This window comes from Gymnogyps californianus, chromosome 4 (assembly GCF_018139145.2).
Source record: "Gymnogyps californianus isolate 813 chromosome 4, ASM1813914v2, whole genome shotgun sequence".
In the NCBI taxonomy this organism is placed as follows: Eukaryota; Metazoa; Chordata; class Aves; order Accipitriformes; family Cathartidae; genus Gymnogyps; species Gymnogyps californianus.
Window position 1 is genome coordinate 40,065,572 of NC_059474.1, and position 27,784 is coordinate 40,093,355.

The 27,784-nt window shown below is 41.9% G+C and overlaps 1 protein-coding gene and 1 long non-coding RNA gene across 2 annotated transcripts in view; both read left to right on the forward strand.

Annotated features, from left to right (window-relative positions):
- Window positions 1-228, forward strand: part of LOC127015985 (uncharacterized) — a 31,943-nt gene extending 31,715 nt beyond the window's left edge. Inside the window, exon 4 of the long non-coding RNA XR_007766409.1 lies at window positions 136-228. This is a non-coding gene — a long non-coding RNA (uncharacterized LOC127015985). The remainder of the gene's footprint in view (window positions 1-135) is intronic.
- A 532-nt stretch (window positions 229-760) lies between these two features.
- The window catches only part of VEGFC (vascular endothelial growth factor C), an 83,451-nt gene continuing 56,427 nt past the window's right edge, over window positions 761-27,784 (forward strand). The window contains 4 exon segments of the mRNA XM_050896261.1: window positions 761-819; window positions 862-1,130; window positions 1,133-1,197; window positions 1,199-1,450. Coding sequence (XP_050752218.1) covers window positions 761-819; window positions 862-1,130; window positions 1,133-1,197; window positions 1,199-1,450 — 645 coding nt within the window.

Consider the following 27,784-nt stretch of genomic DNA (forward strand, 5'->3'; position numbering starts at 1 on the left):
GCGATTTAAGCAGGCTGTAGTGTCTTACTTTGTTAGCAATGTGCAATCTGTTTTGGTTTTACTGTTTGACTTTTTTTTTTTTACTGTTAATCATAGTGTAACTGGAACACAGTATCTATGCTCTGTTTTATTTAGGGCTCTGAATGGAGTGTAACTTCTGTTCAAAGATGGCTCAGAGATGTCATTGATAGGAAGGCTACAAATAAATACTCTTTGGGTTACTCTGTTTCTAACACGGCAAAATCTTTTACTCTCTGGCCAAAAAAAGCTGCATACTCTCTCAAGTGAAGCTGCCAACACTGCTCAACAAGTAACTGATCAGGATTAACAGAAATTTTCTTGCGTGATTTCTCTGTGTGTGTTTTACCCAACTTCATCTGTTGGTTTCAGAGCACAATGAAACAAGCCAGGCACTTGGCTTTCCCCTCGGGGCTGGGACCTACAGCGGGCTTCATCTTCGCCGAGCCAAGGCTCGGGGTGGGACAAGCCCAGCTCTGCGGGACCGCCTGTGCCCCTCTGGGGTGTGCAGGGGAGGCTCGGGCCTGCTCGCCTTCCCCTTCCCGGCACAGCCGCGACGCGACGCGCCCCGGGCGGCCTTCTACCCGCGGTGCGGGGCGATCCGCTCCCCGGGGCGCCAGCGCAGCGCCAGCGGCAGGCGGCGTCGCGGCAGCAGCAGCCGCGGGAGGAGGAGGAGGAGGAGGAAGGCGGCCGCCGGCCCCCCTCTCGCCGCGCAGCGGCGCAGGCAGAGGGCGCTTTCGCCATGCGCGGCCCCCGCCGCCGCCGCGCAGCCCCAGGCGCCGCGCACCCCCCGGCCGCGCTGCCGCTGACAGGCGTCCGGAGAGACCTCCGCGGCGGGCGGAGCGGAGCCCCTCGGCCCGGCCCGGCCCGGCCCGTGCGGGAGGGAGAAGGGAACTCCCCGGGTGCGACTGGCCCGCTCTGCCGCTCTCTCGCTCCTTCCCTTCCTCTCCTCCTCCTCCTCCTCCTCCTCCTCCTTTCTGCGCTTTCCACCTCCCCTGCCCCTGAGTGAGCGCAGCCTCGGATGTCCGGTTTCCTGGTGGGTTTTTTACCTGGCAAACTCCGGATAACTTTGGTGAGAATTTGCAAAGCGGCTGGGAAAGTTGGGAACTCCCCTGCAGGCGTCTAGGAGCTGCTGCTACCGCATCTTCTCCATCCCACGGATTTTACTGCCTTGGATATATGTGAGGGGAGGGAGGGGGGAGAGGAAGAGAAGGAGCCTCATAATTTCGCCTGCATTCCTCCAACTGCCCCAGGCCCCGCTCCGCGCCCGCCCTGCCATCTTTGCACAATGCACTTGCTGGAGGTGCTCTCCCTGGGTTGCTGCCTTGCTGCTGGCGCCGTGCTCCTGGGACCCCGGCAGCCGGCCGCCGCCGCCGCCTACGAGTCCGGCCAGGGGTACTACGAGGAGGAGCCCGACGCGGGGGAGGCAAAGGTAAGCCCATGCCCTCGCTGCAGATGCCAGCTCGCTCCTCTGGGCATGTGGCTCCGAGTCCGTCTGAACGGACCGCTTGGAAATCCCACCGAGGAAAATATTTGGGGGAAGCCTTTTTAAGTGGGGGGGTTCTTTAAAAGCGGGGGAAGGATTTGTTTACGGAGAAGAAAAAAAATTGTCTGGGTTTTCAGGGTTGCTGGAAGGAAGGTTGCACGGGGAACAACTGTATTTACAAAGAAACGCAAAACACCTGATCGGCAGAGGCAGCCCAAGGGCTCTGCTCCTGCCGTGGTGCTGGGGCTGCCCGGCGGGGAGCGGTCCCGGCCGCGGCCCCGCCGGTTGCAGTGGAGCTCGGACAGGGCAGCGACCCGCGGCTTCAGCTGATCCCGGCCGTGGCGCCGGCAGCTGGGGCGCTCCCCGCAGGCGGGTGGCGGAGGTACCCGGGGCTGCCTCGGTACGGGCGAAGCTGCGGGGTCCTGCAGCGGGCTGGGACGGGCAGAGCCGGGGAGCGCGGGAGGGAGGGCTGAGAAGCGCTCAGAGGAGCAGCTGTGCACAGGAACGAAGCGGCGAGGGAGGCGTGAGGGGACGATGACAACAAAACCCGAGACTTTCCGTTTGTTGAAAAGTCTCTTGGAGTTATTGACACTTCGGGTGAGTTGTTGCTGCGTGACGGACTTGACGGGAGGTGTAAGGTGACGCGAGTCTGAAAACTTTCGTTCTGCCCAGGCGGACGGTGAAGGTTGGGCTTAAATTCTCAGTTTCTAGTCACAAGTACTTACAATTCTGTGTTAATTTTTGTTTGCATAGGAAGTTTCGTAACATAGAATTCAAGTACCTTTGGTACTTGTGGTTTTGCAGTTCCCGGTATGCTGATGCACAAAAATGATGCATAGGATGTGGTTGTATAAGCATGGGGCATTATTAGGAAGATCTTTGATGTCTGAGCTTATAACAACTCTTACTCTCGTCTCATTGTTTTGAAGATTTCTGACATACGTATTGAAAGCAATCGTGACCTAGCTCATTCATTATTCATTTCAGTATGGGGCTGGAGGGAAGCGTGTGGATTAAAAGTTAAGCTGATATTCTGATTTGTTTTTTTTTTCCTATACTATTTGTTTTACTGAATAGAAGTTTGGGAGACTTTACTGTAACTACATGGGAAGTCAAGTTTTGATAGCGTACATTAGCTATACTTATTTCAGGTATTCAACCTGTTGCAGACCATACGTTGTTCACAGAATTCATGCTTTTCAAATAATATTCTGCATGGAAAAGGTTACTGAGTATACTGCAGTCTCTCTTAAAATATTTTAATTACAGCCAAATGCTTACATTGCAATGTTCTGAATGCTAATGCGCTATCGGTGATCATGTTGCTTAAATGTTTATCAAGTATTTTTCAAACTTAAGTATTTAAAAATAGGAACACAAAATCAATGCAGCTCGTCACTCTTATCACTTAGACTATTTATAAAAAAAATGCAGAACTTAGTGAAGGGTAAAAATACCTCAAGTCTTTCCAGCCCATGACTGCAAGTCAGTTATTTACTGGGTGAAACTGGCGTTTGAGTTGGAAAGCCCCAGAATAGCTTATGCTGAAAAGGTAGAAAGACTCCAGACTGGAGCATGGTGCAGATTTTGTACACTTAAACTGCTGAGGTAGAACAGCTGATAGTGAAGATATTCTCCTAAGTGATGCTCTATGTTCCCACGCACGTGTTGTGGACAGTCACTCTGTTTCTGAAGAAACCTCACAGTCTTTGGGAGCTGCCGCTGTAGTGCGTTGTGTAGAAGTGCAAGTCCTCCCTGGAAAAAGGGGAACTGTCAGCAAACCAAAGGAAGAAAGGTCAAGAGACCGGGAAGTGAGTGGGATAGCACGTGTTAAGCGATTACGTTAACAGAAAAATGTTTTTGTGCCTGGCTACTGGTGAGTAGTAGAGAGAGAGAGAATGACTCTGGATCCAAGCAGACTTAGTCATGTTGGAAGTCTTTAGTTGAGAGTTTGTTGCTTTTGCTGGAACTGGTTGAGTGAGTGAGTACTGTGCATATTTGTTCCTGTGATGAGAGAATGTTGAGATGAATGTCTGAAGTAATTATGGAAGGATTAAGTAAACTGTAAGTAATTGTTTCAAGGAAAATATTATATTGTCAGTAGAAAGTCATCTGCTTGAACTTTCTTAACTTCAGTGAAAAATGCGTGATCGCTTGAGTTTGTGTTCATAGATGTTATGCTTCCTCTGTTTTTACTTTCCATCCATATGCCATACTGCTGCATATTAAACTGATGCCTAAGTGCAGGTCATACAGCCTTTTGGGTCAACTCTTTACACAATATATTTATTTCTCTTTACTCCTTTTTTAAGAACTTCAGCTTTAGAAACATTTCTAAAAAATGTGGATGAAGTTGAGGGTCCTCCAGCATAGGAGGAAAAGCTGGGCAGAAAATAAGGGTATTGTGTTTTTATGCAGGTGAGTAAGTGTTATGCATTAATCTTGTCCTAGAGATTTGCAGCAACTTGGAAGCATTACAAATAGTAGTAGTTCTTCATACACAGCTCTTGCAAGGGCATGTTCTGCAGCAAGTGGGCACTGATAAGCTTGTGCAACACTGCCTCCCCCCTCTCTTTTTTTCAGCCTAAGGGTAAAGTTCATTATTTAACAAGCTTACAGGGCCCAGATTAATACTTTTTAGCTGAACTGTCCGCTCAGTGGGATGGGAATGAATCCTGCCCGTAAATCACCTTTTCGGGTTTCCTGCAGCACAGGGGGGTTGCCCTAATGAGGCGACCTCCTCGCAGGCGCACCCTGCCTCTCCCCTGCAGGGCAGCCCCCGGCTCCCTCTCTCCTCTGGGGTGGCCAGCTGGGGAAGACAACCTGGTATTTCAGTTCTCTCTCTCCTTAAGGTGGGACTGGGGGAATCAGCCCTCCTGCCCCCAGAGTTCCCACAGTTTGGCAGGAACCTGCCGCCCAGCAGGGATGCTTGGAGCAAGCAAGGAGAGGGTGAGCAGTTGTGTGACACCGGTGACTTGAAACTTTAGCTCCTTGTACTGTTTGTGAATATTTTAATAACTGTTACAATGCGTTTAGTCTCTGGCTCTTGTTCTTTAGGTAGTTTTGAGCTGGGAATGTGTGGTGAGTATACGCTGTCTACCTGGGAGGGCAAAGTATTTAAAATAAATAAATAAAATAATTCTTTATTGTTTGTTTTCTGAAAGTTTCAAAATGAACTGGAGGGACTACATAGGCATTCTGGGCATGAATTAAACTCCTTAGGTTATTGAAATGAAGGTGTGACAGTAGAATGTACCTAGACTGCATTAATGGTAATAGGGTAACAATAGCAGGAGTAGGTTATTGTGGTAACAATAATGGTAACAGTGGTATGGTAACAATAACTGGAAAGAAGTCACACAGCTGGGAGGGTTTGCTGTAGCTGCACCTCCATTTTGTTGCATAGTCAAACCTTTAGGATTATGTGACTATACAAAAGCAATATTGGTCAATTGTCCCACGTGGTTTTAAACTATATTTATGCAAGGATTCTTAGTTTTGTATTAGAATAGGAATAACAAATGAAAATGTACTTGCCTGTTCTAAAGTACATCCCTGAAAGTGGCGTTGGGGCCTCTTTACACAGACAGCAATAAAGTACAGAACAGTTTTTGTGCTGTGATTCTGTGATTTGCTTTTTGCAATGAAAATAGGTGTGCTTACTTGAGCTCCATTTATCCTGGATGCTACCTCAGCTGAGAGATACCTTTTTATTATTATTATTTTAAAATTATTTGAAATCTGACCTAATCATAAAATGCTGCTAGTTGGTGGCTAATGGAGTTTAAAAACTGTTAGTGTGGGAGTGTGAGGAAAAGCAGTGTGTCAATTTCTGGGGTTTCCTCCTGTCACTGTATCTTGATGGTGTAATCTCAAACCCATCAGTTTTATGGCCACCTGTAAGTTTATGAAGTGTGCCTTACTCTGTGTTGTGATGTTACATGCACTGGTGAGAGATGAGGCTAGATTTTTGGCTCTGAAAACAAGCATAAACCTCGCTCCCAGTACTCAAGCAGTGCTAAATTGAGCGGGTAGGGAGAATGTTATTCTTTCTGCTGTTGCTGTTTTGTCTGCTGCAACTTTCCTTTTCATGTGTGTGTAGCCACTCTCTTTTTTTCAGGCACACACAGGAAGGTGCTGTCTTTTTTTAGAAGCACGATTTGTATCAGATACAATGGGATGAACATAAGTAATATAATAGGACCTATTATGCAGAGTAAGCAACGCTTCTGCGAACGTAATTATTAAACCTTGGCCTAGCCTTTTGTATGAGTAGAGTACAATACTAAGCTCTAAGAGCTTATGGCACTTTCTAGTTCTTGGTGTGGGTATGTGCATTCCTGGGTATCTTGTGTAAGCGCACTTGTGTGCCCGTGAGGGACTTCACGGGATTGCTGCTGACAAATAGCTGCACTTCTGAAGGTTCTAAAAAAGCCTTGGGGATCACTTTAAATAACTGCAGTGTTTGGAGGCATACAGAGACATCCCATCAAAAATATTATTTTTACGCTCACTTAGGTTCAGTGTGTGTTTAAACCCTTCCATGTTCTTCAAGGGGGTGTGTCCACTTATTTTTAGTAAAAACAAACCAGGACTTGTTCTTCAGGCTGTTGTAGCTGAGGGTGATGGTAATAATCCTTTTCCATTGATACCCTGCATCCAGGATAGGAAGTCTGTCTAGAACTTCGTGTTCAGCTGCTGCTTTTTTGAATGTGGTCAGTGATTCATTAAAACAAAATGCTTGGAACAAAGGGAATCTGACTGAAGTCAGACTGGTATCCTATCAAGTTTAATATCCTTGTTTAATGTAAAAAATGTGCTACAGCTGTTTGTAGAATGAATTATAAGAAATTCCAAGCGAGGTTGTTATTTGAAAGATGTAAGCTCTTTTGAAGTCTAAGTTGTTTCTTAAGAGTTTTGTTTGGTAAGGTATTGAATTTTGTTTAGTGAGTAGGACAGGTATGATTGTTTTCATTATCTATCACAAACATTCAATACCTTTTTTTCTTTTGTTTTTCCCCTAATTCCACCTTGCTTCTAACCTGAGTGATATGTAATACCAAGTTCCCCTCCGTGTATGTGTGTATCTCCTGCAAAGGCACTAATGGCTGCATAAATTGCAACAGAATTTTAATTTAAAACATTGATAGCTTAGGGGGACCATGGGGGATTGTTTGTTGAATTCCTATTGTATATGAATTTGTCAACTTGTTTTTCTTGTTTTGTGTTTATCTGTCACCAGAAGTTTTTCTGATGACTTAATATTTATGTGTTACTGTATTTTTCCCCTCTGTTGCCTTTCAGAGTTTAGCTAGGAAATAGCTAAACTGTAAGTCATTTATTCTTCTACTCTTCCATTGTAATAATTGTAAATCAATGCCTCTAGCTCTGTAGTAATTTGGTTTTTTTCTTTTGACATTTCCTGACTTGTCTAAGATGGCTATAACTCCTTACAAATACTTAGAGACTGCAATTGCCAGTGGAGTGAATGAATGTTTTGGTAAGGTGCTCCAGTTTAGCAAAGTAACCAAAAGGGAATGGTGTTCTTTCGGGGAGGAGGAGAAAACACAGAAAAAGCACTTTCTGATAACTGAAGGAAAAAAAAATAGTAGTAGTTGGTATATTTTGGCTATATTGTAGTCTTTGCTGATTATGGGTAAATTCTGTTTTAGGGTGAATATGTTATCTTCCTAGCTGTAGTTACTAAGGCAATACATTGTCTGCAGGACGTTTTTGGCATCCTGATTGTGGTTGACTTCCATGAAAAATCATTGCTTGGGGAATTTAATGACATTAATTATCTGGTACTGCCATCACCTTGAACCCTGTAGTACTCTATATTGTTCACATAATGGCTTCACCTACTCGGTGACAATTTTCAAATAGCTTAACCTTGAGGATGCAGCTTAAAAACTGTTGAAAGTGTTTTGCATCCTGTTCCTCATTGAATACAGCAGGACTTTTATCCTGGACAAGGGAAAATACTGGCAAGGAATTGGACAATTCTTAGAAGACACCAGAGGGCTGCTGGCAGCAGGGGACACACATGTTTCTCTCTGGTGTCACAGGTGTGGCATCCCCTGTGTTACTCCTACCTGTTTGTGGCAGCGTTGTGAAATAAGTAGTTTCAGGAATTGGATATCATCTAGAGCAAAAGCCTTTACACCATTAAATGGTTTAATTCTCCAACTTTCCTTATCCAAGAATTGTGCTCTGTTGAGAGAGAGAGGAGAGGAATTCAGCGGAAGGGATTGCTTCTGAGAACAGACACAGCATTTAGTTATTTCCTCATTTTTTTCCCAAAGATCCGTAGCAATCCTCCAACCCCCCCCCCCACGCGATGTGTGAAAATTTCTGGGACTTGTAAAGATTGTCAGAAACAATAGATACCCTACTATCCTGCTGTATTCAGCATTGGTGCGGCCTCACCTTGAGTACTGTGTGCAGTTCTGGGCCCCACAATTCAAGAAGGATGTGAAGGTCCTTGAATGCATCCAGAGGAGGGCAACAGAGCTGGTGAAAAGGCTGGAAGGCATGTCCTGTGAGGAGCGGCCAAGGACTTTGGGTTTGTCTAGTTTGGAGAAAAGGAGACTGAGGCGCGACCTCATTGCTCTCTACAGCTCTCTGAGGAAGGCAAGTGGAGAGGGAGGTGCTGACCTCTTCTCCCTGGTATCCAGTGATAGGATGCATGGGAGTGGTTCAAAGCTGCACCAGGGGAGGTTTAGACTGGACACTAGGAAGCATTTCTCTACCAAGAGGGTGGTCGAACACTGGAACAGGCTTCCTAGAGAGGTGGTCGATGCCCCAAGCCTGTCAGTGTTTAAGAGGCATTTGGACAATGCCCTTAATAATTTGCTTTAACTTCTGATCAGCCCTGAAGTGGTCAGGCAGTTGGACTAGCTGATCGTTGTAGGTCCCTTCCAACTGAAATATTCTATTCTATTAGAGATTGTTCAGAAGAAGCAAAACTACTCTAGCTGTCCTTCAGCTTTCTTCAACTTCAGAATTCATCAGACCAAATATATTTGTGGTGGACTGCTCCAGCTGTCCAGAACGTATTTGCTGCATCAGTCACAATATTTAGAGCCAAGAAAAAAACTGGCCAAGTGAAGCTTCACACCTTAGCTGCTGTCTACTTACTCATGTTTGTGTAGACAATGAAACATTTGGGGGTTTTGTTTGTTTGTTTCTTGGGTGTTTTTGTTTCCAGTTGGCCAAGAGAGATACAGATGGTAAGTAACCTCTGCAGTCTGCTCAAGGAACAGTCTCATTAGAGAGACAAAGAGCAGCAGTTTTACAGGTTGAAGCATTTATTACTTCCAGGTCAAACATTAATTTTAGCAGGGCTGTATTATTATTATGATTCAAGTAAGAGCTGTTCACCCCTTTCCAAATAGGTGGCTAATGTTCATTACCCTGCAAGTATGGGATCCATATACACAGCTACGTGAAGAAAAGCTGGCAGGTGTTGTTTGAGGTGTGCTGTCTGCAGATGGTGGGATCCACGTTCCTCTGCCAACTGGATTCCCGATCTTACAGGATTCTTGCTGAGGAAGGAGTGTGAGGGCGGGCACACACAAGTTCCCTTCTCTGGGCCCTCTGTGACCCAGAGCAAGCCCAAATGGACGCTGCTGTGAACCTGTTCTGCTGTTTATGGAGCTCATAAGTAGCAAGACCGGGATCTGTGGACTCAGATTCACACTTACTGCATTTGAAAGTGCTCAAACAAAGTTGAGCTCCAGGAACTGTCCATGTAGGTGGTCTCATTTTGTGCTACATGCATATTAAAGAGACTTAACATGGAGAAAGAAAAAAAATCTGAAGCGTTTGAAACATAAGGAAAGCCTGAGAAGTGAAGAAAATTGTAAGGAAAAACTTGCTTGAACAGCTTTGTTTTTGTTTGTTCCTTAAGAAAAAAAGGGAGAGCATTTCTTGCCACAAGTGTTGGAAGTAATTTTGAGAGGTTGGTTTTAAAAAAAAAAAAAAAAAAAAAAAAAAAAAATCTATTCTCTTTGAAAATGTTGCCTTTGGAGCTCTGAGAATTCGCCAGTCTTGACCTGTCATTCTTCTTGACTAACAACTGCGAAGTATTGCAAACTATGCGACAGCTTTGTGGCTGCTGTGAATTGGAGACTAGGAGGATACCATGAAAGTAGCTTTCACTGGAAGTCAAAGAAAGTGTTTGTATTTTGTACCCCTAAAAGAATCATTCATTATTTGATGTACTGCTGAGGATAAAATCTCTGCTTATTTACATGCTCACTATTACTTAGAGACCACCACTCCTACTATTTCTTCTTAGAAATAACGCAGAAAAGGAAAATTATGTAACTTCAGTCATTCCAGTTACATATGTTTGTAACTGGCTGCAGATACACTTGACAGAAACGTACTTTGCCTGTAAATGTCGTAGTACCAAGACTCTTGATGGAGACTGTATGTATCATTTTTATAGAATCGCTACTTACGGTTAGATTAGCAGTGTAATTAACTGTCTAAGGAAACTAAGAAATAAACTTGTGAGGTAGCGCCTTATTGACGTTTGTCCCTTGCCTAGGGACAGATGTTTCCCAGTTAAAACGGAGCCTGCAACTTCCTCTTCACCCCACCCGCTCTCCAGCAAATCTTGCATAACAGGCAGAGTGCTGCTGTGGTACAAACGTGACCATTTACTTCATTTCATTTTATTCATGTATGTCAACGTACTCATGTTAAGATTTCAGTATCTCTTTGCTGTAAGGATTTTTTTTATTTTATTTCCTTTATGTCATTAATATCGAAATATTCTGTGATTTGGAGGAAACGAGACAATCTTGTTAATAATCAGCAGGCTTGCACTGTTGAATCACAGCAGATTCAGTAAACATGGAGAAGTGTTTTTTCCAGGAAGGAAGATAGCGATGGACAATTATTTTGTCTTTCCAGTTGGGTGTGTTTCTGGCTGGATAGAGAAGAGCAAAATGTTGGTTCATTTAAAAATACCAAGAACCCTGTTGTGTGGGCCACAGGGCACAGCCTTCAGGAGAACATTAACAGCTGCTAAATATCCCACTGACATGACTGAATATGGTGGGTATTGGCCTGTCTCCTTTATAAAGTTTCATGGCCTTTCATGGAGGTTTCATCTAAACTGCCAGGCAGCAGAAGCCAAGAGGTTAGGCTCAAAATCAAATTCTCCGAGGATCTCCTTGCTCACTTGCTGCAGTGTTAGTGATGCTGAGTTTGTGCCTTCTGTCTTGTGTTCCCAGGTGCACCCTGAGACACAAGAACGTACTTTTTTGAACACACAGTTTGGAAAGGTCCGGGCTCCTCTTGTGGCTCAGCAGAGCCCAGCAGATGGGCAGCTCCTCACTGCAATTTCTTTCGCCTGCCAGGAATGCCATGTTAATAGTACTGGGCACATGAGATTGTCCGGACCCCTCTTAGGAGGGGAATCACTGTGTCTGTGCTGAGGGAGGTGGGTTTGATGAACAGTCTGGACTCAGACTGAGATTGGGCCGCCTTAGAGTGGCGAATTGGTTGATAAAGGGTTGTCTCTGCAGTTACGGTTCCCTCCAAGACCATGTTGCTCAAGTCAGAGTAAATGCAGCCTGCACAACTAAAAGGTGTGGAAAGTGATGCGTGAAAAAATGCTTTTATTTTTCTCACTCAAGAAGAGCTGCCTATTTCTCTCTGATCATCGACTGTGAAAATGATGAGGATCTTTAAGATTAATGAGAACCCTGTTTCTTTTTTTCTCCAGATGGCTGGGCCAGCAGGTGATCAAATCACTAAAAACAAATGAAAGGAGTAAAGAGCTGTAGAGGTGTTCTGATTACTTTCCTTTCCGAAATGTCTGTGGACAGGCTGATAAGGCAGTGAAGGCACATTGAACCGTGGTCTTGGAGCAGGAAGTAGGGGAAGGAGCAGTGAAGGATTTTCAGAGGGCAGGATCATGCTTCAAAGGAAGGAAGAATTAGGCTGTTCTATTGCATCAGGTAGAACTAAAGAATTAGGCAAACTCTAAACTGAACAGTCATTACTAATCTGGATTAATAGCATAAAAAGACTCTTTGTAGTAATGAAACTCTTTGAATATCTTGGCTAATGGTTTCAGAAAATTAATGAAATTTTCAAATCCTCATCTCTTATGACAGACGGATGATCTGTATTTTTCCCTTGAGCCTGTAAGTTGGTGCTTTACTCCATGGTTAGTTTGCTTATGGTATTTATTTTGAGTATTGAAGTCACATAAGAGTAGAAGAATGGCTGTACCTGGTCAGACAAAATGCCTGGTTAGACCTATATGCCGTTTTCAGCAGTATCCAACACAGGCAATCTTGTTGGACTGCCGCTGCTGCACAGCCACTAAACATGCACAGTGTGCCCCACTGATGCGGCAGAGGATGACTTGGAGAGTGATGTTGGAAACCTCATGCACAGCACATGATGAGGAGCAATCTGTCACACCTTCCTCCTCGCACCCCCTTCTCCCCAGGTCCTTCTAGATGAAGGCTGCCCTTTGGTCGTGCGCATGTCTCTTCTAGCAAGAAGACAGTGCCCACTGAGTCCTGGCCCCTGAAAGTTTTTTTTTTTTAATCCTGTGTCCTGTGAGCTGCCCTGCTTGATTCCCCTGTGGGGGGCTTATTGTGCAACATCCAGCTGATTTGTCCCCAAACCATCCCATGGAAAGAGCTTGGGAGATTCGTACTCCACTTGCGGTGTTTCTTCGCCTTTGCATCGCACAGACCATGTTCAGGAGAAGCCCTGAAACCCTGGTGTGCGAGCGTGTATCTGCTGCTCGTTCCTTGGCCAGCTGAGGACTTCAGTTGGAAAACCCACCAGCAGGCATCGGATGTTTACAGGGTCCCCAGGCTCATCATATTTTTCGTAGTGAAAGGGCAACCATGGCAACATGTACCTGGCTACAGCCACTCTTCTGACTCTTCCAGTACCTCTTGTTTTTTTGGCTGGACAACTTCTTCTCTTTTTATTTATGCCCTTACCATCCAAGGCCCTGCCAAATTACAGGACCTACCTGACAACCTCCTCCTGAGTAAAGAAATGGGAAGTGTCACCACGTGCTTACAGACTGCTGGCAGCAGGGCAGCTTGTGGGCTTCCTTGCCTTAAATGATGAGGTGTGGGGGGGGATTATTTTGTTTTCTTTTATTTAATAGCTTTCAGTTGACTTCTCTCCTATGTGGTATCCAGGTGCTTATTGAGCCCACCGAAGCTTTTGACATCAACACCTTTCTGTATCAAGAAGTTTGGCTTTGAGTGGATGTTCTGTTTAATATATATAATAGTAAATCTAAAAAAACAAACAAGCCCAAAACCTGAAAGAACCATTCATTTTGCTTGTCTTGAGCCTGACACCTGTTAATTATGTATGAAACTTCCCCAGTCCTTGTCCTGGACAAGGCAGGGAACAATTCTGTCCATGCCGCTTGTGGTTTTATTGAGTCCCCCTCTCCATTGCTCTTTTTCAGGATAAAGATCCTTCACTTATGTAACTTGCTTTTTGTAATGAAGCTGTTCCTTACCCTTGATCATCTGACTTCAGACCTTTCTTAATTCTCTTTAAGACTGCAGAACAAGGAGAGGGGAGAGCCAGGAGTTCACACAGGACTGCGGATGTGGGACACCACGGATGTGTGTAGGGACACAATGATGTTTTGTTCTCTTTCCTAATAATTCCACTTACATATTTATTTTAAATATGTCTTGATTGGGAGCATTTTGTAACATGTCAGACGTGAGTGTGATTAAAATGCCTCTTTTAAAGAACTACCCGTATTTATACTGAAGAACTGGATGGGGGAAGGCATTTCGTAGTTACTACTACTTCCTCAAAATTCACATAAAAGCTGTTCTTAGGGGCCTGTTTCAAGATGAGGTATGATGATTTAACTTATGTGTTCATTATGCTTTGAATGTGTTTTTCTGCCTGCCACATGTGCACAGTGAGAAATTTAATGGGACTAGCTATCTTCTGAGTTATAAACCATGAGCTGTATATTTAATGTCCTTAATGATTTTTCAAGACATGGGATGTGCTTTCAAAGTAATCTGTGAAATATGCCAGCAATCTTGCAAAGGTTGTTTATACCTGTTAACAATAAGATGTTACTGTCAGGCAAGATTTGTGAGAGCTTGGTTATGTGCACTAACTAGGTGCATATGATTAAGCAAATTTATCAGGAACCTACCCATGCTTACAAATTTTTAGATACGTGTCAAGCCAAGCCTAAAGCATGAGAATGTAAGAAATACCCCACTGGGGCAGACTAATGGTCTGCCTAGACAAGTGTTTGGCCTCTGTCAGTCTCAGCAGCACATGCTGTTCTGTTTGAGGAGAAGATTCGGGCTTAGTTGCTTTCTGCAGTTTGCTCCCCTCATACCCTCCTAACATCCACCGTTGTTGGACTGAGGATATTAACCCCCTTCGTTAAGAGGCTGATTTTATTTTCATCTTTAGACCTTTATTACATGCATGGTGTCTCTTCAGTTGCTGTCTGCCTGTGGTTTTGCCAGCTTTGGGCAGTATTTTCCCTATAGGTCAGAATCAAATCTATAGCTCTTTCGAGACGCTTGTGGTGCCTGGAACCCTTATTATGGATTTGTTTGTAGGAAATTCCATGTTCCAAATGCCACTTGGTGAACACAAGTGCAGTGTCAAGCATAGGGGTAAACCAGGAGATCCTATCTTGCTCTTGATGCCCTACTCCATAGAAAAGTATGGGAAGAGTTGCAGGAATATTTAGAGGAAGGTGGTGGAGTTGGGCCCTAAACAGTTGGGTCACAAATTTCCCTTAATTCCCTTTCTCCTCTTCCAGGAGGAGGGAGAAGATAAAGGAATTAAGGGAAACTCTTCAGATATGGATTATATAATGTGAGCTTTAGCAGGCCTCCAGCGTTACCTGCTTAGAAACTTCTGTCTTCTGAAGAAAATAAGTCATCTAGGGTTTGGATTTTTTTTTTTTTTTCTCCTTGCATTCATTGTTCCTTCTTCTTTGTGGTGTTGGGACACCTTTCCTCTGCCTCATTAGAGAAGTACCATGTGCTGCTCTATCTGAGGAATTTGTGCATCTTGCTAAAGGTCCCACTGAGGCATATATGTTTAAGTCTTTATTATTATCTTAGAGATATTATCTAACAAGTGATATATTGAATAAAATTGAAGTTCTTCTGGATAATCATCAGGTTTTTTTCTTTTAAATATTTGTCCCACGTTTGTGCTAACCTATCGAATTCTGCTATTATTCTGCATATTCTTTATTACAACTGTGAAAAATGTATTTAGCCTTGATTTTATTCTCTTTTCCTTCCATAACATGCACAATGAATTCCTCAAAATCCCTATTACATGCATTGTCATACAGCCCCTAACTTACAGACTAACACATGCTCTTGTAAAGACTTACATTTTTATAATCACTGTGTATATATATTTTATTAACTTTTCAACTGCCTCACGAGGAAGCTATTAAAAAGAAAGCTTATTCTGAGCCAGAGCAGGGTGTGTTCATTAGCTAACTGGTTTCATTAGAATGGGAATTTCCCTTTCCCATTATGAGTTAGTGCAGTGTTGAGGAATTTGAAGTAAATGCAAAGTCTTACTATGATGTGGACTTAATTGCTTATCTTATAAAACTTGCACTGATAGTTGAGTAGCAATCTTGAAAGAAAAATGGAATTAATAAACATTCATTTTTTGTAATCATTAAAGTGGCTGAATTTCAGGCAGAACTACTCTTATCCACTGCTTACCAATTATTTTCCCATGTCCTTTCATAAAATCAGAATTATTTTGCAAACAGCGTCCTGATACTCTGAAATGGAAATGCTTTAGCTGGACCGCAATATTGGCATCAAAGTCTTCTAGGAAATTGAAAGAAAACAAACAAACGAGAAAACCCCACAACCTCTCTGGCTCTACTTGGTGATGATCACAACAATGTGAGAAATTTCTACCAGCCTCTTTGAGGGCACTTTCTTTATTTCATTCCAAACTCTGGCAGAGCTGTACCTGGGAAGAACAAATGACTTACTTTTTTTTTTTTTTTTTTTTTTTGTTACTGAAATTGCAGTGTTTTTACTTAAGAGTTGTCTGCAATAAATTAATTTTCTAGTATAATTATGCTGCTATAAGCAACACTGATATCAAGGTGTAATTGGTCATACCTTTCTGGGTCCAGCCATAGTAGTTGAAGAAGGTAGCGTATATGAGTAACAATTTACTGCATTGCATCTGGGCTATGGTAAATAAGGCTGTACTTGCAGCATAAATTTGACAGGAGGGGTGCTCCAGCCAGAAGCCTGTCCCTGTTCCCCTAGTTCTTACTCCTGCCTCTACATGTGTTGGAAAAGCTGGTATGGGGGAGGTAAGACAAGGGTACTCCTTTTGGTAGCAGCACGGATTTATGCTGGATTATAGTGACTGTGCAACAGTTTACTTATGAGTACTTTTAAATGTTAAGTAAAACATTTCAGGTGAATCACTTCTAGTCATTGATCTTGCTTTACTGTGTAGCGAAATTAATTAGGAGTAGTCACGTATCTGGTTGCAGTGATTCTTTTGTGGGTATGTTACCTCCTCACAAACACATCCTCATGAACTGCGACTGCCAATGTGAACAGTTTATTCCAATAAAAGTGTCTTTTTCACTTAATCTTGGCAAGTAATGAGAGTGTTTATGTAGGTCTTACTAAGCAAACTAATTTTGCTTTTTTGTACTTTTTTTTTTTTCCTCCTTACATACGTAGAAAATTCAGTAATATTAAAGTGAAGGGCTGGTAATACTGGACCGCATTGCTAATTTAACTAGTCAGCTATGCTTCCTGTGGAAGGTGGCCCAGGATAACCATTAACTATTAAGCTCCAACTCAGCTTTCTTTGTGCGTAGATAGTACTGTGGGTGTGTTCTGCGTAGCAAGAGGGTGATCTGATTAATGACATATTTATAAACAGGTTAATTATTGCAACAAAATCCATGCAGTTCATGAGCAGCTAAACTTATGCTGACAGTTGGTAAGCCCATCCCTTGGTGGGTTATTATTTGTGTTAACGCTGAATGGAGGTAGTTGTCCAAAATAATTTCTACAGAAATACTGGAATTAAAGTGATTGTGATCCCTAGTAAACTAATAGAAGGACATATAAACAAATATTGCTTACCTTCTACTTTGTACTTTCAGTGACACAAGTTTGGTGTCTGGAAACCTTTCTCTTGCTACGATACGAAGATTTATAATCAATATTTTGCTGTTATTCCACATAAATAATATGCTAGCCTAGAGCCAAGATAAATGTAGTAGTATTGACAGGCATTGCAACTGTAAATGTATGTAGTATATGAATATATGCACTACAGTTTGCTACTTCAATAAAAATCAAGTGTTCAGAAGTTACACGATGCTAGAGTTAAAAACTGCCTTTTTTTGTGATTTGCAACTCTTTGGAGTTGCCTGATGTTCAGGGACATTGAAAAGATCAACAAAAAAGCCCACAGTTGTATCGTCCGAGGCCAGAGGACAGTCTTCAGTGGGCCTGTGTGACCAGTTTCCCCAAGTGTTGGGAGTGCTGCCTTTTCCCTTATCTGCTCCCCACTGTCACCCCACATCCCAGCTGGCTCTGTCCTCCTTATTTAACCTGTTCTTCCGCCTGACTGAATGGGGCTTGGTATGGGGAGGTCATAAGCAGCACCAGCGTAAGTGCTTCCACCTCCCTTACCGCAGCACGTGCTAGCCATGCTGAAACTAATTTAAGAGCTGTGAATTCGTAAGGCAACTGATCCAGCTGAAGAGATGGAAGCCTGCGTCTTAAGACATTTGGGTGGCTTTTGCCCATTCAAGGCAGCATTGTGTAAATACTAAAATAGCTGAGGGGGGCAGCAGGTTGTACCTTTAGGCTTCTGTCTTTCACCTGTGTTCATGAGCAGCTCCCGTGTTTTAAATCTCTCTCTAGTTCCTTGCTGCTTTCTCTACTACTTGCTTCTCCTCTTCATCAAACTATGAAATGATTTGATCTCTTCCTTCCCTTCTCCATACCCATCATTCTAACCTTTAATTGCCCTTTCTCATGCAAATAAATGGCAACGAAGCTGCACCAGGCTGTCACAGCTCTTTGATTCCTTTGGCTCTTTGTCTCTGCCTAGCAAATTCAGTGCCAACCCAGGTCCCTCTTCAGTGTCTCCCCCCCCCCCCCCCCCCCATCTCCCTCACTAGCTTCAGATCACAGCTTTCTTTTCCTGCTTCTCCCACTCTCTTTTCTGAGATCCAAGTTTCAGCTGCAGACTCGAGCTCTGTTCCCTCTCTGTGTCCTTCCTTTTTTTTCTCATTTTCTTCTCAGGGCAGACTGAGCCTTTTTCTGCTTTCTGGTCCTTTACACTCAGGTTTCTCCTTTTTAGCTGTCTGCTCTGGAGTCACTGAGAGTATATGAAAGAAAAACCTCACTGCTGTTGCTTCGTGACCGGCTGCAGACCAGAGCTATACCTGCACAGCAAGTCTTGTTCAGCAGCTTCAGGGATCATGTACTGATTGTTCCTTAAACCTTTTTGTGTTTTAGCAGAGCAATCTGCCAAAGTCTTTACTGGAAATTCATAAGCTGTAATGCTTATTTGTTGGGCAAATTTTGCTGAAGATTATAAAGTATGCCCCTGAGGCGCCCTTCGTTTTTTCTTTCTCTTCTCTGTCACTCCAGATCATACTTCCCTGTCAGTTTAAGATGCTACAAATCTGCATTGAGGAGGCTGCACTATTTTAATGTGGACACGAAACAGGCATTAGGGCTGTTCCCCAGTCGAAAAATCAAGCTTCAGGTTAAAGTCTGTCAAAACCTTTGAATAAACAGCTAGAAACAAGGTCTTAGAAGTGGAAAAATTGGAGCAGTTCTAGCTGAAGTTAACCACTTAAACCTATGTAGTTTGGTGCCACTAGCCCAAACAGCGTTCCCGTTGTCCACTTGCTTATTTGTCCCCTGCGCTGTCTCTTCCTGAGTGCCAGTAGGAGTATGTGGGGATCTGCATGGGGAACTGAGTCGGGAACATGATCTGAGTGACAGCTTGCGTGCAGGGAAGTTGTGAGGGTTGAGTACTCAGTTGGACCACTTCTTCAGTCTGGTTTACCTCTTGCATTCACATATGCTTGTGTCTGCACAGGAGATGAGGACTTGTGGGAGGCAGGAATAAGCAGTTGGGAGTAGAAGGAGTAGAGGTGGGTGGTTTTTTTGGTGGCAGTCTAGGACATTTGTTGATCAATAACTTCAGATCACAGTGGTACTGTTAACTCAGCTGCGAGGGCCTATTTTCTTTTCACTTTGCAATGTCCTATGGAAAAATAGCCTTAGAGCAGAAAACACCTTGAAGGAGGCAGTAATTCTTTGGAAAACATCTGTGATTATTGGTTGGCTTTATCTCACTTTATCAACTTAAAGGTTAAGCAACTGAGTCATGCTGTCTGGACTCCTGTTGTAACTAAAAGACAGAGACAGGCACCTACAAGGAATACATGACATGACCTCATCAGCCACAGTTTCAAGGTTTCTTGAGAAATTTCAAGTTTCAAAAGTTATCGCTTTTAAGTGGGCATACTGATTGGGGGGGCATTAAATTAAATAAGTGTGTGCTTGTGCGTTTATCCTGTGTAACTACAGCAACCCTCTTCAGTTGCATTCAGTGTTTTCCATATCCTTTGCTGAAATTGCTGAGGGATTTTTCTTAAGTATATGAAGCTTTTGTCCTCAGACAAGCTTGAAAGGTTGCTGAAGTACTGGAGCTTTGCTTAATGTTTAAATCCGGTTGGTTGGTGCTGAGTTATAAATAGCAAGTGGCTGAAGGAGGTGAAAGGATAAAGAAAAGCAGCAGCAGCAGGGAAGAGATGCGAACTGCTGTCCAGTTATTCCTACAGCTCCAGCAACATGTAGCCAGAAACTAAGGTTAATAGGAACACTATATAACGTATTCTATGCTGAGAGAGTCAAAAGTATATTTTAATTTTATTTAAATAAACTGTGTATTAGATCAATGCATCTGATACCTGAGACCAGCTGTTGTCTTGATTCCTGTTCAGTGCTAATACAGTAGAATTAAAGGAGAGATAATTTTAGTATGGAATTTCCTGAGCTCATATAGTTTTATTTTAATGTATTGTCCTGTATCTGGATACTATTGCTTAATTTAGGACTAACTATAGAATATAATGATGCTGTTTCCACCCTTATATGTATAGACACACAAACACGCACACACGCAAAATGTGTCTATATAGACACATAGATCCTTTTAAATATGCATTATTATTTTCAAGATATTTAATGTGTACTTAAAACTGTCAGCTAACAATTCTGCTATAGCTGAAGTAAAATTACTCAAATTTTTTCCATGAAATAATATCTTCTAATTTTATGGTTTGGTTTCCAATAGGTTAGTTACAATTCAGAAAATACAGAACCACGGGGAAAACAAATTTAAAATGGAAATAGAGTATTAAAAATAGGTTTTTATTTCCAAATTTTTAATATTTTTTTTGTTAACTGCCTATTTTTACACAATGCTTAAAACTTTCTTCCAACTGTGATAAATGTGGAGGAGAGACTCTAATTGCAGACTGATAAGCTGTTTTTCAGCAGCTGGTTATTATACTTGTTACAGTCTTGATGAGAATATCATACCTAGGTGTATGTTAAGACTCCAGGATATTCACTTCCTGTGTTTATTAATATTTTATAGACGTCAAGTTTTAAGTCTGTATATTCATATGTAAGTATATTATTGAAATCTAGTGTAGTAGAGTGCAGCAAATGTGCATTATCAGGAGGAGAATTGTTTTTATTTAGAAGAAGCATTTTCAAGCCAAAATTGTGTCTTCGTTTAGAGAAGCTTTTCTAATTGTTAGCTGCCTGACTCACCATACGGTCAAATCACGGTGTCCGCTCTATCTGATGTGGATGGAATAGTAGGCTGAGTTGAGATAACTTTGGTTCCTCTCACTTAAAATATTGTATTGCATGGTATATCACTTCATAGTACAAAAGCTGATAAAGATACGCACAAGACAGAAGTAATCGACTTAATAACCTTCCTTTTATTAATCTGATACCTTTCAAGTAGTTTTCCAGGTCTTTATTCCCTGACCTGCACAGACTGAAGTATATGAATGATTTGTTCCATAACTAAATGTTACTGTTCACAAATGTACCTTTAGATACGCTCTGAGACCTTTGTGGCGGTGCCAATGAATCAATTGCCTACACTCTGCTAACTCAGATGCCAAAGTTGGAGTCTCTTTCACTCCTGCTCCTACCCGCTTGCTTCATCCTTCTTTAACAATTGTTTTATTCTGAGTGGAGAAGCGAGACCTGAGTCACCTCTCTGGCACTTACTTATTTCATCTGAGTCACAAGTGTTTCACAGTTACCTTGTTGTTTTCTCATATTTGCCCCAAACTGTGAAGTGTAATATAATGCATCTCTCTGCTTTAAATAGAAAAAAGATGCTTTTAGTAGACCATAATTACAAAAAAAACCCTAGGTGATTTGTACTTGAAGTGCAGTTCTCTGCCCCAGTGCTCCAAGTGATAGTTTCATAGAAAATATGACAAATGAGGAACACTGAATGCAACTCACTGTATTCCCCATTCATATTTTTATGGCAGAAGGCTGTTTAACTTCGTTAGAAAGGAAAGTGGAAATGAATCAATTAAAACCCTTACTTCAAATCCAATGGAGTGCCTTGTTTTTTCAGCATGATAATCCTGACCCTGTCAGGCCTCATATTTATGATTGGCAATGAGCATTGGCAGAAACAAAGCATTAGAGAAAATGTCTTCTTGAAAGCCTGGAAACTTTAATTTAAAGAATAGTTCAACTGTCATACCATGCTAGTTTGAATGACCTTAGTAATAAATTGCAAGTGTTTTATATGGCCTATAAAATGACAACCTATAAAGATAGGGAGGGCAATAAATAAACATATATTACTGTTGCAGAAGTACTTCCTGTGTCACTGTTATCTGCTACATCACATACAAAAACTTTTTTCACCCTGGTGTTGTAAAATGCTGGTAGTCCCAAATGTGTAAAATCATGAGTCCAGCAAAGCAAAATAATGAGGCTTTAAACTCATGATACTTGAAACAAAACTGTGATTTGCCTTGTAGTATTTAAGATTGAATATACTTGTTACATAGATAGAAGACTAAATAATGGGAAGTAGTACTAGAAGAAAGATTGAAAAGCCATAGTAAATACATTTCTATCTGATCCTTCATTAGAGCATTGTCACTGAGAAGGGATCATAAGAACCTCACACATGTAGAAGGGAACAACAGTGAGTTGCAGCAGAGATGTACTCTCCTTCGCTCTTCTGCGTGTGGCTCTAGTAAGACAGCTACTGAGCTACTGTCTCCAATTTTGATGTCTATAGATGAACCTGCACTGAAAAATTGGATTTGGGGGAAGAGACACATAACAATAAAAAGAGAGAGAGGAAAATAACTTCTAGTGGGAGTCTTAAAGAGTAGCAGATCAAAAGACAACTGGGAAAAGCATGTAGAAATCTTTGGAAAAGAGAAAACATAACATGGCAAAAGGCATAGCAGAAATTAAAAACTGAAGTCAGAGACGTTTGTTTGTTTGTTTGTTTGTTTCTTCTGAACTGTGAGAGTGACTAATCTTTGGAATAAACTGTCAAGGGAAGTGGTGACTTTAGCATCTATTCTGATCGTCAAGTCTAGATGCTCTCAGGTAGGAGCCTTTATGTTTCTAAGATGTTTGATTCAGTGCTGAGATACATAGATGAAAATGGCCATTGCATGCAGGAGGTTGGAGCAGATGATCTTCCTTTGGTGTACCTGACCCTCCAAGCAGCATACCTTTGTACAGGCACATATAGTATGGCATGCCAAAATCCTCTTCGGTCTGACTATAAGTACAAAAAAGCATTAGAAATACCATGCTGAAGTCCATCTGGGTTAGTATTTCATCTGATTGTGTTGTGAATATGGAAGGACTGCGTTTGAAGTGGAGAGATGCTTTTTTCCAGTTTTATCCTTTGGCTTCCATCAGGCAGCAGATTAGGGCTGAGCCAGGGTAACTCTAGCCCACCAAGTTTATTATCCAGTTATATACTCACCCACCCCAAGTTTGCTGAACTTCTTTGTTACGGCTGTTTATAGCTCTTGCCTCCACAGTCTTCCATGGCAATGAGTTTGAGTTGCACTGTGTAATTGAGTCTGGACGGGGAGGTGGAACTCTCCTCCCCCCTGCCCTTTTCTTTATTTTAAACCTGTTATTTGATTGTTTCTTTAGATTTCAACTAGTTCTTGTTTTGTAAGAAATAGCATATAATCATTTGGGTATTGCCATTCATAATTTTACATTTATTTTACAGCTCTCATACAGACACAGTTTGGCATTGTGGGTTGTTCTTGTCGTTGACTGTCTCCTTGTCAGATCCTCTTTTCATTTTGAGGTGGGGTGATCCAGTTAGTGCATGACGTGAGAGAACATGGGGAATTAATGAGGTATAATCATACAAGATGAAAATGTAGTTATTTCCTGTCAAATCAGCTGATAATAGCAGTCTGTTTTATTCAAGTGACGTATCCAAACACGACTTCATCCCAAGACATGCTCATCAGTGAGTAACATATGGGTGTCTCTCCTCATTGTAATGGCTATATTTCTCATCATGTGATTGGAGATTGTGTGCTGCCTCTTACATGGCCTTCGTGTCCTTACTTGTCCTCTTACAAGCACACATGCTGCCTTTATGTGAGCGGACATTCGTCCATCATACATCAGTAAACTAGAGCAGGTATCGTCATGGCATGCCCGTTTCTAGTTAAGAGAGAAGAGCTGTGATCTTTCCATAAACATTATGACAGGGGGCAAGATGTGCGAATAATTCATGCAGCCCCAGCTTGCCCTTATTTATATCTAGAAGTATCTGAAAAAGAGGACAGGAGGGAGGAAGCTGTAGCTACGTGCAGAAGGAATTATTCTAGTGAGCCAAATCCAGTCAGTAATTTTGGACACCTCAGTCCAAATGACCTTTTTTGGCTTTGGAATAAGTATTACATTTTTTAGAGTTTTTTGTCATTGCTGTGTTTTGTGTAGAAGCATATGTGAAGGTTTGAATTGTGATTGCCTCCAGGAGTTTTAAGTAAAACAGTAAAAAGCTCTGTTTGAAGATGAAAATAAATTTGGAAATATTGTTAATGGAAAAAAAATTAAGCTTTCAAGCAGTGTATTTAGGCAACAAAGGTAATTTATTTTGTAATTGAGTATAAATGCACCACTTTTCCTAAACTAAGCACGCTAAACAACCTCGAATACACTTTGCATATGAAAAACATGTGACTGTTCTGATTTAAGGAGTTTAAAAATCATAAGCTAAAGAAGTTAAATCTATAAATCTAAGAGTTATTTTGGCTTATGTTTTTTTATTTACTCAGTTGTATATCCCAAACAAATGTATTAAGTCAGTAGTTACTCTGGGCTTGCACTACTGTGAAAACAGAACATGATCCATATTTTTGTCCCAATCTGCAGACTTACATGCCAATCCACACGTAGAAGGAAACAAAATATGTAGCCAACATCCCCAGTACAAATCTCAAGCCTTTACTCTTGGTTATACTTTCAGGTAAAAGATCAAGGTCTGATCTTTCAGTGGCAACAAAGGGGGAAAGAGAGCAACAAGCTCCTAAGGGCCAGATCCTGTCAGCCAGCATGACCGCACTCAGGATATCCATACCTAACCTGTAGGCACTGAGACCCTGGGTAGCAGCTTAGTGCGAAGCAAGACAGCGTGCTGAATCGGGTATCTGGTAAGACTCACTGGGTGGTTTTGAACTTCTGGTAGAAACTATGCTGGAATAATGGATCCCCATTTCCTAGGCAAGCATTCAGGACACTAAACCATAGATAAAAAGTGGTCACTGACTCCCTCCACTAAGCGTATTTTTTAGATGGAAGCGCCTGTTGCACCTGGCACAAAACTCAAGCTTGTCAGGCTGTGGGAAATGCCTTCAGAGCGTGCCAGCGTAATCAGCTTCCTGGGGGATTCCCCTTGGCGACCCTCCTTCGTGAGTCCCAAATAACTGTACGTGTGCAATGGGTGCTAGGACGTGCTACTCATTCAAACTGGTAAGCAAGAACAGTATGGTGAAGCGTCATAGCTGAGGATAGTGAGCACGGTTAGACAGAACACGCAACTCCAGCTTATTTTGTCATCCGGGTAAACGTAGCCAGATCGAGTGCTGTTCTGTGGCATGTGATAAAAATATGTTAGATTCATCTTTGGTGTACATCAGGTGTTTCCCGTTATAGGTCAGAAAAAAACCTATTAGAATGGATTTTTATTTTTTGTCTTCTGAGAGGCACAAAGAAAGTGTAGGTGGGTACAGGGTGACGGTCAGCCTTAAGCCCCTGTAACGCGAGTGCTGTGAAGCAGCCTGCTGAGTAAATTAGAGCTGCTTTGAGATTTCAGGCCACAATAGCTGTGACATGGAAGTTCTGCTGTGGGTATTTGTCCTCCTTTCATTCCCTCACTAAGAGGCTCTACTTGGAAAACCTGTAGCACTTCATATAAAACACTTCTGCTCAAGAAAATACTCCTTTCAGCCATTGAGTCCCCTTCCCAGCCTGTGAACGCAGCTGAAGTGTCATGTACAGAGGGCAGACCAGGTCAGACTACTTCCCTGTTTGGGAAGCAGTGGGCACCAGCCAGGGACTTGAAGTACGTAAGAAGCTAGTCTTGCAGGAGAAGTCATGGGCATGGTAATGAGGGTTGCTGTAATTCTCTTCTTGTTTAGGGGAAAAAAACCCACAAACCCCAAAACTGATTCTGCATTGTTTGATGTGTGAGTTTATCTATGTGTATATGTAAAGCCATATTAATTGCTATAGAAAGTGAAGACCCACAGAAACTATTTTTGTTTAGTTTCTGTAATTTTCAACAACCAGCTATTTGGTTAAGGATCACAATGGGAAGGGAGGGTTAGAAAGCAGTTACAGTCTTGAATTTGTCAGAAGACATCTGTGCTTGAACCCTTGTTTAAGATAAATAATGGGGTGTTTCTAGGCACGTAGCTGGGGCAGGATGGATCTCTGGGAAAGCCTGCATGAAGTTTCTTGGAAGGATTTTAGCTGTGCTTAGTTCTGTGTTGCAACAGCCACTTCAGTGTGTTAGTGCACTAGGTAGCTAATTTGCTGTTAACTCATGCATTGTCACAAACTACCTTCACATTTTTTGTTTGAATTGGAAATAAATGCCATGATTAAATGTATCATGCAATGTAGGTACAGTGAAGACAGTGCCAGGCTTTCTTAATTCAGGTGTCTCACCACTGGTTTGAAGGCCTACTTTGAACATTCAGGCTTTGAATAACAAAAAAAAAAAGCATATATGTGCAGCATGTGGAAGTATACTTCTGATCTCTGTGTATGTAGTGTTGGATACATAAACTGCAAACTGGTAATTTCAACCCTTTTCCGCTAGCAGTTGTAATTTCGAGATATGTATCCCCACTTTGAGTTTACTAGCTACGCTTCTGTAGTTGAATTTTCTTGAGGTGATGACCCTATACATGAAGATCGTGAGCTCTCTGTTGGTCGTCATGAGATTCAAGATCTGATTCAGAGTTTCTGAAGTTAATGAAAGACCTAACAATGGTTTTAGGAGGCTTTGAATTAGTCCTAGTGTGTGTATAAATAGTTATTTTAGTGGGACTAAAGTGTGTACTTCAAGATCACATAAAAATTAAAAAATACTGCCAAGAAATTCTTTCGCCATGACTTTTAAGAGTCAATTAAAGATTGAAGTACATTAATATTATTAGACAATTATATAGGGATATGTGAAAATATAATAAGCTATTTGATTTCTTTTTAATATCTGTTAATTTTAAAAGGCAGTATAGAATAACTTCAAGTGAGTGATGTCAACTTTTTTCCCACAGTCTAAAGAAATGCAGGAATCTTTGGAAAATGAGGGATTTGCAAGATTCTGAGCAAAGAAATAGTTATTACCATCTGAGACTTCAGCGTGCTTGTTAACTGAGTTGCATTTTGAACACAATCCAGCATCTATAGGCATTTAGCTAAGTGCTGTATTAGAAACTTAGTCACCCAAAGCTGTCTTGAGAGGGATCAGGGAGAGCGAACAGCTTCAGAGGATAACTTAACCTATGCAAAGTCTAAATTAGCCCTCGGGAGTTCTGTTCTCTCTGCATTGACTTAAGGAATTGGGAAACCTGAGATTACTTAGTGCCTGAAGTTAAGTGGAATGCATGTGTATGGTATTTTTTTTTTAACTTATTACAAAATCTTCCCTTTTGTATTAATAAAGGTCAAGTTTATTTCCTATATTGTTTCTATTGAAGGCAGTTTTAAAAATATTGGCCTTTTTGGTTCATGACTTGGATCCGATTTTTGTTTATTTGGGTTTGCGGAGGTTTGGAGTTTTTTTGTTTGTTTGTTTAGGAATCCACTACTCATGGGTCTGCTGTGCTTGGATCTCACTATGATGAATCTGCATAGGCTTCTCTTAATCAAGATAGAGTGTTCCAGCCTATCTTGCCTTGGTGTACCTCTCATCTCTGAGAGGAGGACTTTCAGACACCCCAGGCATCCAGCAGCTTAAACATCTGCTTTCACAAACTCCAACTGCACAGCTTCTTCACTTCAACTATTGGAGATAGCTGAGTCAATGAGCAGCTTGGGGTTTTATGAAGGTTTCTAAGACCTTTGGGTTCCAAAAAAGATAAGGAGTTGTAGACACTATTACAGAACCTTTCCATGCTCTTGTCTGCTTCAGTTCTTCACCACTACCATTTAGAGAGCTTTGGAGGACAACCAAGATTTCTCTGCTTCCAAATGGCTGCTGAGATGGAAGTTCCTTCTTCTTCAGCTGGAGCTGTAGTAGTCTAAAATACTATTTTGCTATGAAACCATGTTCCTTTTCTCTGTTGTTCCAGATTTCGTTCCCTCCTGAAACCTCTTACCATGTGCATTTGTTTTCCTCACTACTTTATGAATGCAGGCAGTCAAGCTGTTTTCCACTTCCCGCTGAAAATGAGTTATTTTGATTTGCAGTCTTTGTGGTTTGTTCTATTCCATCTTCAAACAGTAGTCCAAACAGAAGAATCTAGATGACATCCTGAGAACTGGGTACACTGGGATGCAACAGAGCTGTATGGACTTATCATGCTATATCTAATGCAATCTTTTGCTTAGCCTTAGTGTTTCGTGAAGCCACCTTTAGGTAATATATTTTATCATATTTTTGTCCATATAC